Below are 12,149 nucleotides of genomic sequence, written 5' to 3'. Positions count from 1 at the left end.
AAAAACACAAAGTAGGTTTCAGAGGAGTGATGAGTTTGAGTTGAACAGGTGCACGAATTAGCACATCCATTTCCTTTATTGTGTTTAATTTCATACATTCACCTGTGCCCACAGAAGTTTTAAGTTAAGAAAGACAAGGTTCTTCTTGACAGCAAGATTCCATAGAATCATAGGATGGTTTGGGTTGGAAGGGACCTTTAAAGAGTATCTAGTCCAACCCTCTTCCACAGGGGCATCTTTCACTAGACCAGGTTGTTCAAAGCCCTGTCCAATCTGACCTTGAACAATTCCAGGGTGGGGACATCCACAACTTCTCTGCGCAATCTGTTCCAGTGTCTCACTGTCCTCGTCATAAAAAATTTCTTCCTTGTGTCCAATCTAAATCAACTCTCCTTCAGTTTAAAACCATTGTCCCTGTCCTGTCACTATATATCTTGTTGAAAAACCTTCCTTTGTCTTTCTTATGATCCCCTTTATATATTGAAAGGCCACAAGAAGGTCTTGAGGAGCCTTCTCTTCTTCAGGCTGGAGTCTCTCAGCCTTTCTTCATAGGAGAGCTGTTCCAGCCCTCTGTTCATTTTCATGACCCTCCTCTGGACCTGCCCTAAGAGATCCATGTCTGTCTTGTACCGAGGACCCCAGAGCTGGACACAGGACTCCAGGCAGAGTCACACCAGAGTGGAGTAGAGGGGGACGATCACATCCCTTGACCTGCTGGTCACATTTCTTTCTATGAACCCCAGGATATGGTTGGTTTTCTGGGATGTGAGAGCATGTTGCTGGCTCATGTTCAATTTTTCATCCACCAGTATCCCCAAGTCCTTGTCTGCAGGCTTCTCTCAATCCCTTCATCCTCTAGTCTGATAGTGGAGATTGCCCCAACCCAGGTGCATGACCCTGTACTTGGCCTTGCTGAACTTCACGAGGTTCTGATGAGCTCACTCCTCAAGTCTGTCACAGTCCCTCTGGATGGCATCCCTTCCCTCAAGTTTATCATCTGCACCACTCAGCTTGGTATCATCTGCAAGCTGGATGAGGGTGCACTCAATCCCACTGTCTATATCGGTGATGAAGATATTAAATAGTATTGGTCCCAGTATGGACCCCTGAGGGACACCACTCGCTGCTGGTTTCCACTTGGACATTGAGCCATTGGGTGTAACACTGATGCAGCCTTTGCCTGCCCTAAGTAATTTTGTTCAAAATCTAAATATCTATTTCATACCTAATCCCGTCTAAAATCAGGTCTGAGGTAGATCAGGTGAACAAATGTCTGGAGAGATGTATTTCTTTCCATAGGAAAGCCTAGAGTGACAAGGACTCAACTCAGCTGACTTCCATAGGCATGAAATAGCTGACTTCCTCCCTTGGTTTCCCCATTTGTAAAAGGATTTTTTTTTACATACTCTGTAATTTGCCAACCTTTGCTAAAACTTACAAGTTCTTGCAAGAGGCTTTATTCATTGGGTTGCCAATGATGAAATTTCATGCAAAATAGGACCTGAAGAGTCATCAAGAGGTAACCCAGGCCATCTTCTGTTTCTGAAAACTTAATGTTAACCACTACTGAGAGAAATGTGCCTGATTTTCCCTTTAAAAGACTACTGTGTCAGGTAACTCTACCAGCCCCAGAGCATGGTACTTCTCTTCTTACTACTAGAAATCTCTCTGACTTTTTTTTTAAAGATTTGTGGTTTTTGTGTTTGCTTTTTGGGATACACAATGGTTTAAAATTACTGTTTTATTACTCACAATTCTATAAAGGCAAAGCAGTGGACCTAATGGGCCTCTACACTTGGGAAAACCATAAAGTATGGCTTAATGAAAGACTCTGGAAAGGGTTACCTGGACTAGGTCATTGCACGTGCTTGTCCAGTTTAATATTCAGCCAATCCATTGGCTGTTATTTCTACTGGTGAAATCTGAAATGCCTTCATAATGTCATTATCACTGACTGATGGGTATTTCTTTAATATATGTTTGCTTAAACCTTTTGGTGAGGACAGAATTATTTTCTCCTCCTTTGCCCCTTCCTTTCATGCCTTCCCTTCATTAAGCCTCCACACCTCCCTCCTCCAGCCCCAGGAGCCCTTGAGGTGGGAGATTTCCTTGGAGAGGGTTAAAGAGTGCTACTTAAGCAGTTTTCTTCTCAGCCTTCTTTCTGCTGCTGGGTTGTGAATGAACAGTTCAGCACACCCAGGCCAGGATACACTACCCAGACAGCCCATCAAAGCGGTTCTCACACAGGTAGAAAATACCAAGATACACTTGTGGTACAGTAAATTAAATTAAATGGGATTATACAGTAAAAGACACCTCCTAAGCAAGTGTCGGAAGATTTCCAGAAGCTATTCTATGTTCTTTAAAGACTCTGTGCTCTAACACATTCCTACCAGGAAAGGCAGGTGTTGGGGAGATAAAATCATATAGCCCTTACACAGAAAAGTACATCTCCAAACACACAGGAGGTAAGTTTTCCAGGTTCTCCTTTATTTTCTTTTTTGTTTGTTTGTTTGTTTGTTTGTTAAATTTCTTATTTTCTTTTCTTGTTTTCTCTCTTCTTTCTTTTTCCCAATCTCCTTTCCTTTTTTGTTTCCCTTCTTGAACAAGTGTGAAAGTACAAGAAGAAATTATCATTAAAGTTATCAACTGCCTACAGTTATCTTTGGCTGGAAGCAGGCAGAGCTAGTTCTGTAGACCCAGGTTAGGTCCTTTTGTTATTCTGTTTCCCATTAACCACCTGAGATTTCAGGAAAGAACACTTGCAATAAGGAGATGGTGCAATTTCTCATCCTTTTTGAAATGTTAGCAGACCACATTGTATTTATTTTATTTTGCAGTTGATTGCATTATATCATGTACCTATAGTCTCTCACTGAAAAGATACTTTTAGAAGTATTTCTGTGTGGGAAGCTTCTTCTGAATTAGTTATTCAGTCATTTTCTTGGAGTCAACAGAAAGAAATAGGCACCTCCAGCATGTAATTCATCAATCTTTAATTAGACACCTTAGGCTGGTCATGAATTGCCCTGCCAAGGCAGAAGAAAGAGTGCACATGACTGGCTCAGCTACTGGTGCCTACATGGTGTAAGTGACTGAGACAGAATGAGGCAGATGAAATGCAATTTGGTGGTGGTGACAGGGCCCTTGCCAAGAGGGACACACAGTCTTGTGGTGAATGGGTCATAGCTTTACAATCCTTTCAAAATATACACCTCGTTTTTAGCTTAGGAGCTTCCCATGTGCTGTTATTCAGGAATATAGTTTTTCTTGATAATTTATCTCTTGGTCACACCTTTCTGAACCACTGATTGCCTAAATATGACACTGAGACTGGAGTTTGCCTCCAGTCCTGCTCTGGCCTAGATGTAGCCCAGCTGCTTCTCTTCCACTGGCTACTGCCCAGCCATAAATACGCACCCACTTGGTCCTTTGTTTTCTGTAGAAAACTATGTCTGTTCTAAGTGAAAAGAAGAGGGATGAAAAGGATCACAACTTGGTGAGAGTAGGTAGAAAATTGATGTCATATTTTTCTCATTGATCTTTTCTTTTTTCTTGACCATATATCAGAAAATTATCCATGTAAATTTTACCCCACTTCTTGAACATCTTTCAACCACTGTTAGTATAACTGTAAGCACAGGAAAAGTCCCTAATTTTCCCAACTTCCTCTCTAGGCTTTACTTTGTAGGTTTGAGAGCAATTTTGGTTTTCTTCATTTCAGTGTTTCCTGTGGATGTTTGATCAGTTTTTGCCTGCGCAAGAGTTCCTGATTTTGCTGCAATTTTAAATAGGTGCTAGATCATTTGAATTAACTGAATCATTTCACAGATTTGCTCAGATCACCTGCACAAACAGGGAGAACTGCTTGTGTTTTCATTGGGCAGGACTTGCAATGGCCATTTTTAACAGCAGCTGGCTGGGGATGTTTTGATACAAGGTTGAATCCCATACAGCTGATAATTTGTTCATTAGAGGTGCCTATTTTTTGTTAAACTCTCTAAAAAGTTTAATCTAGTGGTTTCTAGGCTTCTTTTACCAAAGGAACTCTGATATCTGGGTGGATAATGGCAAGTTGGTAATGCTAAGGATTAAGTCTGTCGAAAGATATAGATTATTTATTTACTAGTGACATGTACTGCTCTGGGGGCTATAGCTGGAACAGGTCAAACCAAAGGAGTCCCACATTCACACTGGAATGTGACCATGTCTGAAAAGACACACTAGAGATGTAGAAACACCTAGAGATAAGGAGTTCAGCCACAGAACAAACAAACAAAAAAGGGATGGCATTATGGAAAGCTCTGAGCTACTTTCAGGGCACAAAAAGGATTATTCTCTGAAGGTAACTTTACCCTGGTGATGTTAATTTACTTAGGCTCCTCCTAGTCAATTGAAAAAGAAAGGGTTCCATAAAGGACCATACTTTAGCTGTTCTTCCTATATTGAGACTTTGTCCATCAGCTAAACTAGCTTCACTAAAGAGAAGTTAACCCTTGAGAATATCCCTCAGAGTGTATCACAAATCAGTGTAAAGTAAAATTCATACAATGCTGTGACAGAAGATCTGGAAAGTTCCTTCCTCTCAAAGGAACTTATCTGAGATTTAGAGCAAGCTAAATACTAGAGTAAGTCCTCTGTGAAATTGTGCTGTTTTCACCGTGGTAGGTAATTTGCACAGAATTCATTGTTTAGTCCATGAAGCTGCAAGTTTATATTTCAAAATGTATATACACAAGAGATTTTTTTTTTCTGTGGATGGTTTAGTTTCCCCTCTGAACAGCAATTCAAAGATCATTTTTACTTATAAAATAAATCAGCATTCCAGGGAATACTTCCACATGTTCTTAAAGGCACTGTTTTTACAAAGATGGACTTGGTCTACACTGAGAGCAACCATGATCTTAAAGATCTGCAGCCCTTGTAGTGCTCAAGGTGAACACTCTGGCCTTGTCCTTAGCACACCAGCCATAGATTCATCCTTCTAAATCCTGGATGACCAGGATGGAGGAACATATAACAGAGCATGGGAAAAACCAAACCAAACCAACAAAAAAACCACCTCATAATCATAATACTAATCCTATATATTTCTTAGTGTGTATGCACTTCTGTTAAATAATTCATTTTTAATAATGTAAAAACCTGATGAATCATTTGTATTTATTTTTCCATGTGCCTAGGTTGTGCATTGCATATCACCACCCAATAAATTAACATGGAGAATGCAAGCAGTGTGAAGGAATTCATTCTTCTGGGCCTCTCAGAGAACCAAGGAGTGCAGAAAATATGTTTTGTGATGTTTCTGTTATTTTATATGATTACTGTGGCAGGAAATCTGCTCATTGTTATCACTGTAATTAGAAGTCAACGTCTGAACTCCCCCATGTATATCTTCCTCTGCTACCTGGCCTTTCTAGATATCTGTTTCTCTTCTGTCACAGCTCCCAAAATGATTGCCAACTTCCTTGTTGAAAATAAAACCATCTCCTTCATGGGTTGCATAGCGCAGCTGTTTGGGGTACATTTCTTTGGCTGCACAGAGATCTTCATCCTCACAGTGATGGCCTACGATCGCTGTGTTGCCATCTGCAGACCTCTCCACTACACCACGCTCATGACCAGGCGCGCGTGTGGCTGGATGGTGGCCGGCTCATGGGTAGGAGGCTTCGTGCACTCCATAGTGCAGACCCTTCTAACCTCCCAGCTCCCTTTCTGTGGCCCTAACAAAATTGACCACTACTTCTGTGACGTCCACCCCCTACTACAACTGGCCTGTACTGACACCCATGCTGTGGGCATCATTGTCATTGTCAACAACGGAATGATAACTCTGAGCTGTTTCTTCATCCTGATCATATCCTACATTGTCATCCTGGTTGCCTTGAAAAGTCAAAATTCGGAGGGGTGGCACAGGGCCCTCTCCACCTGTGGGTCCCACATCACTGTGGTGATTCTGTACTTTGGGCCATGCACGTTCATCTACACACGTCCATCCATCAATCTGTCAGAGGACAAGACCGTGTCAGTGTTTTACACTGCCATCACACCCATGCTGAACCCACTCATCTACACATTAAGAAATAAGGAGGTGAAGAGTGCCCTGAGAAAACTGTGGGGTAGAAAAGTGGGAAGTGAAAATGGGAAGGTGTAGAATTGTGGTAACATTTCCAAAGGATCGGAGAAACTCAAGCATCTCTCACTACAATTTATTTTGTGAAAATTCTCCAAGAACTGCCTTTCAAAGAACTGTTTGCTGTTAGCTCCTGTTGCAATTAGGAAGACACTGAAGGTTCATCTTTTGATTTGAAAGACATTGTGAACTCTGTGACAAGCAGACATTCCCTTTGTATTCCCTTGTCAACTAGTGCAGGCCCAGGCCTGGGGCTCCTGAGCACTAATTGAAACACCAGTGTTTAAATAAAAACTATCAAAAATACTGAAATTTTTGTTCAGATAGAGCATGCCGTGACTCAGGTATAAACTTTCAGATGAACTCCTTCTGCTCTGTGATCTATGCAGCTGGTAAAGCAAGTATTACTGTCACCTGCTACTGGAAACAGAGGGCCCTCTCTGTTTGTAGTAAACACCTTTTTATGAGAACCATCTTGTGGTATCTTGAATCCATGGGCTAGCAGTTAAATACCTGATAATAGGTGCTAGGTGGGTCGGTTGCTGATGTGGGTAAGAGGAGGGGAAGCTTCTCCCCTTCCCCTGCCAGTGCAACATATCCTTCCTGCAGTGTTCAAGGCCAGGTTGGATGGGGCTTTGAGTAACCTAATGTAGTGAAAGATGTCTCTGTGTGGCAATGGGGTTTGGACTAGATGATCTTCAAAGGTTGCTTCCAATCCAAACTGTTCTATAATTCTATCTACTTCACCTATCACCGAAGCCATCCTTCCAACCATCCAACCTTCAGCTTTGCCTCAGGTTTTTTATTTTAATGTTTAGAATAATACAGAATCATAGATCCAATTGAAAGACAACCTGCTGACTGTAAGAAATGAAGGAGTCACCAAAGAAGGCATTTGGAGACACTATTTTATGTATCAATGGAAAAAGACCAAATTATTTAGGAACTATTCCAGTATTCAAGACAACTCCTAGCCCAACAGAGCACATTTACACACCCACACAAGGGAAAAAGCGTGTTTTCCATGGGAACAGCTGGTACCCCTACTACTGCAAGAGGGAAGAGAAGAAACATAAGGATGAAAGACCAAACCAGTTCAATGTCAGTCAAAGCTGTCACAGGGTGATAAGCTACAGCAGCTTGGGTTTTCCACCTGAGGAGCCACAAGAGACCCTAGCTCCTAGACTGTCAGCAGGAAACCACCAAATCAGCTGAGTGAGGAAGGAAAAGACCATCTTGGTGCCATCCAAAGGTAATTGAAGGACTCTTATTTCTTCACTTACGTTCCCTTTAAACACCTGCACCTGTGTTACACCTTAACATGACTTAAATAGGATTCAAGCTTACAAGGTGTTCCCAGCCAAAGCTCAGGCTTATAACTTTAAATAGATATATACATCCACAAATACACAAAATTATATATATATATTCAAAACTGATTTTTTTTAATGCTTTGGGGATAAATGCCAAGTTTTTTTCTGGATGTCTCACTTGTGGGTGCTGCTGCACAAATATTCAACCATAGCTTATGGAAGGTGTCACTGAAAACAACATTATGCTTCTCTGCACTTTGGTAAGAATTCTTATAAGAAGTTAATATTTGGGCTACAGAGTTGCTTCTGTGTTCTACATTATCTTAGTAAAAATACCTGGTAAGCAGTGAGGTCTAACCACAAACCTTTCTAAATCTTTGAAGTAATTTCCTTTTTTACTTCTTGTTTCAAATTTGTACAGCAGATGTCCAAGGGATAACAGTCTCTGGCTCATACAATCATAAGAACAAGTTAACAAGAAATAAGAACGCATATGAGAAATTTTAGCTTAGGACAGAAAGCACAATTTATATAAATGTCCTGTGTAAGAAACATCTTTACTCCAATAATATTTATTTGATTGCAAAGGTAAGATGAATATAAATCTTGCAAACAGCCAGGTGTGATGTTCATTTGAACCAGAAATGCTTCCAGAAGAAATACATGTCCAATAGTAAGTAAAGTCTATCTGTCTGGACAATATTAAAAAGTCAGCCAGAAAACAAACAAGCAAACAAACCCAAGTGCATTGCAATAGTCTAGATGACCACACTCCAATATCAGTCTCCAGAGACTACCCTAATAGCTATCCAAAGTACAATTTTTAGCTCCTTTTCCACTGATAATTTCTGACAAAACTTTGTATGCCTCTGGGATCTCATTATTCCTGGTAGTCTTGTGCTTCTGCTGCATTATTTACGTTAAATATTTCTGCTACAATTTCCCCATCTTGTGAGAGATAATTGTTCTTGTAGGTGCTCTTGGAAGTTGTTTTTTGCAGAATGAGAAATGCAGATAGACCGTCAGGCTGTTCTTTTCAGCCACTGTAGGTTTCAGAATTGGCAGGGAGATGGACTGCTTTCACAACAGCTAAGCAGCAACTTGCAGCTGAGACATTCTGATGAAACCACTTAAAGTGGTCAGAGGAGGTCATTGAGGAGGAATAGCATGCAAACTCTCAGAGACTGGCAAATATGAACTGTGTAAGTTTTCTGATATTGTTCCTTTCTTTTGTTCAAGCCTGACTGAAAAGCTACTTTTGAAAATAGGCATTTCTGGTGAGTGACTTTTGTGAGTTCCATTTTATGAATTAGAAAAAACTCAATCACAAATTTTTCAGCCTTTGTTTTATTTGGTGTCTTGTTTGCTTTCCTCCCCACAGTTATATGCCGTTTCCAAAAAGATTTGTCAAAAAGATGTTGTCAGTGTTACAAAAAGGACTCAGGAACTGATGACAGCATTTCCAACGTGCTCAGTCTTACATTGTCTGAGCTGGACATGCCAGGCAACAATGGCCATGACTCACACACTTGGGTCTTCCCCACAGTGGCTTCCCTCTGCTCATGGAGGGGCATGGAGACAGGGATGGAGACACTAAAGACCCTTTCTTCTGGTGCCCTCGTTGGGGAGTAGCCAGGAGGTGAGGCAGAGAGCTCAGGAGAAAGAACTGAGTGTCCTATGATTGTCAAATGGAATTCAGACCCCAAAGGACTTGCTGATATCACAGGCAAGGTTATTACACGTTTGTCACCCCTACCTTCATGTGTACATTGAACACTAGTGATACTTGCATACTGCATGGGAATGCCACAAAGGTGAATTAATGGGTGTTTGTGAGTAAAGGGGGGTTATCAGTGGTGCGTTCGTGACCCCAGTGTCACTACAGGAGTATTTATGAGGTGTTCCAGGACCTGGGTGAGATGTACAAACCCCTGCTAATGCACCATTAATGCAAGTTAGCTCCAAATTAGTTCATTCAGGTACTGTAAGAAAAGCAGTCCAAGAAAACACTGGCCAGCTCTTTCTGTGACTGAATTTATTCAGGTCTATCACAGTCAGAGCGATAATAAGGAGTAGCTCTGTTACAATCTTTTAGAGGACTGAAAAGGAAAGTACAATTGCTGCTTTCTCAGGCACCTTTCTCAGACCATGATCAAAGTGTTGACTTGAATTGTAGCCACACTGTCTCTTTTGCTCAATTTTTATTTCCAAATCAACATTATAGGGTAAAAGTGGGTGTTGAGGGGACCTGGTAATTAGTCTTCTTTTTTAAAAGAGGCAAAGGTGAAAACTAGGATTCTTAGGGGTATTATTTCCACTGCCCTCCTCAAATAAATAATTGAAGCTTGTTATTATATACCTCAATAATACATTCTGATTTGGGTATCAGATCCTGTTCTTTCTTGAGGGAAACATTATCTTTAAATGGAAACTGTCCCAAAAAAACAGCAAAGGAAATATGCTTAATATTTAATATATGAGTGGTCCATAAGTCTGTGTACTGATCATGTCCCATGTCTAATGTCTTAGCTGGTGTCTCTTTTCTGTGCTCAAGGTCCTGTCTACATGGTGCTTATGGAGAACAAAAACAATATGACGGAGTTCATCCTCTGTGGACTGACACAAGATAAGACAGTAGCAAAAGTGTGCTTCTCATTATTCTTGGTCTTCTATGCCATCATCATTCTTGGAAACCTGCTTATCATCATCACCATAAAGACAAGTGAACAGCTGAACTCTCCCATGTACTTCTTCCTAAGTTGGTTGTCTTTTATAGACATCAGTTACTCTACTGTCACAGCTCCCAAACTCATATATGACCTTCTTGTTGAGAAGACCACCATCTCTTTTGTGGGCTGCATAGCTCAACTGTTTGCAGGCCATTTCTTCGGGTGCGCTGAGATCTTCCTTCTCACAGTGATGGCCTATGATCGTTGCATTGCTATATGCAAGCCACTTCACTACACAAATATTGTGAACAAGCCTGTCTGTGGCTGGCTGGTGGCAGCTTCTTGGGTGGGAGGCTTTGTACACTCAGTGGTGCAGACCTTGCTGGCTATTCAGCTACCATTTTGTGGGCCCAATGAGATTGACCACTACTTCTGTGACGTTCACCCTTTACTGAAGCTGGCCTGCACTGACACCTACATCATTGGTGTTCTTGTGGCTGCCAATAGTGGTGTGATTTCCCTGAGTTGTTTTGTTGTTCTTGTTGTGTCCTACGCTGTTATCTTGGTTTCTTTGAGGACACGCTCTTCTGAAGGGCGTCTCAAAGCACTCTATACATGTACTTCTCACATCACTGTTGTAGTTCTGTTCCTTGGGCCGTGTATTTTCATCTATATGCGCCCTTCCACCACCTTTTCAGCAGACAAGATGGTCTCTGTGTTCTACACCATCATCACACCTATGCTCAATCCCTTGATCTACACCCTCCGAAATGCAGAGGTGAAAAATGCCATTAAAAAGTTGTGGAGCAGAAAAGTGAAGAGGAGTGAGGAATGAAACAACACAGTGCATGTTTGTAAGATGATGTGAGCTTAAGAAACCATGGGGAGGGAAAGAAAAGTGTTCGGGAGAGACTTTCTAGTAATGTTGCTGTGGTTTTTAGCACAGCTCTTCATAATAGGGCTGACACTAAATTCAAGGGTTTGTGTAATTCATCTTCTTTGGAAGCTGTCAATCCAAAGGATGTGAGGTTATTGTCAGCTATCAAACCTGAGCACTGGGGGTGGTACTTAACCTCAGGCACCTCATAGTTGTATCTTGGGTATTTGTCTAGACTTCTCCCAGCATTAGGAGAAACAACTAAGTATTTTGAGAGGTTGTTCTTTCCTACTAGCTACTAGAAGCTTTGGAGAGTAGCATCTCCTGACATTTCTGCACAAAGGAGTGAGGGTGGTACCAAGCTTCCAAGAGTATACAAACCTTTCAGTATGGCATAGCATTGGCAGCTTTTATCTCACGTATTTTGATGTGCTAACATGCGGTGTCTAGAACTGAGCAATCCACTGAGGAAAGTCAGCAGCCTTTGGGCAGGTGGGATTTATTTAAGGGTAAAACAGGACCATGAGAGAAGTTGGAGGTTATATTAGGTGTCTGCATGATGGGGAGATATGGTAGATTGTACTGAAACACCAGCAAATAAATAAACACCAAGATGTACATATCAAAAATGTTTTCCGGGCAAAGCATCCTATTAGCTAGAGTGTGACCTTTCAGTAAGACAATCTGCAGCTACTCTGGAGCCCATTAAGCTGGGAAATGGTGGCCCAAGGTGCTTGCAGAATTGATTGGCGCCTGCTGCTGGAAACAATCACACCACTGGTGTTCCCTTTCTGCTTGTGGTAAATGCCTTGTTACGAGTACTACATTGTTGTATGCTGAATCTGTGAGTTAGCTATTAAAAAGCTGGTACTTGGCACAAGTTTGGTCATTTGCTGTTGCTGATAACAGGAGGGAAATCTTCTCTCCATCCCCTGCCAGCTCAATTTCCAGTAATAATAATTACTAGTATTACATCTCAAAGTCAGTACCATGACTCAGAAGCTCACCAGGCTAATATCTAAAAGCTAAATGCTACAATGGTGAGTCTGAATGGTCCCGTTTTTATGTTTTGGTACTTTCTGGTGAATGTACTATCTACTTCAGTTTTGTTCTCCCTCTTGTCCCTGGTTCCTCAAACATCCATAATCTAAGATGCC

General features: G+C 41.3%; 2 protein-coding genes across 2 annotated transcripts; both read left to right on the top strand.

Annotated features, from left to right (window-relative positions):
• Positions 1 to 5,203: 5,203 nt before the first annotated feature.
• LOC104363018 (olfactory receptor 4S2) lies at positions 5,204 to 6,154 on the top strand. Its single transcript, XM_009969404.3, has one exon. The coding sequence runs from the start codon at positions 5,219 to 5,221 to the stop codon at positions 6,152 to 6,154; it is 936 nt and encodes a 311-aa protein (XP_009967706.3). The 5' UTR covers positions 5,204 to 5,218.
• A 3,851-nt stretch (positions 6,155 to 10,005) lies between these two features.
• LOC104363019 (olfactory receptor 4S2-like) lies at positions 10,006 to 10,950 on the top strand. The gene has a single exon (XM_009969405.2). The coding sequence runs from the start codon at positions 10,012 to 10,014 to the stop codon at positions 10,948 to 10,950; it is 939 nt and encodes a 312-aa protein (XP_009967707.2). The 5' UTR covers positions 10,006 to 10,011.
• Positions 10,951 to 12,149: the final 1,199 nt, after the last annotated feature.

The sequence above is a fragment of the Tyto alba genome, unplaced genomic scaffold, assembly GCF_018691265.1.
Source record: "Tyto alba isolate M040663 unplaced genomic scaffold, T.alba_DEE_v4.0 Super-Scaffold_8, whole genome shotgun sequence".
In the NCBI taxonomy this organism is placed as follows: domain Eukaryota; kingdom Metazoa; phylum Chordata; class Aves; order Strigiformes; family Tytonidae; genus Tyto; species Tyto alba.
Note: the sequence above shows the minus strand (reverse complement) of the source record. Positions and strands in the feature narration are given on the sequence as shown.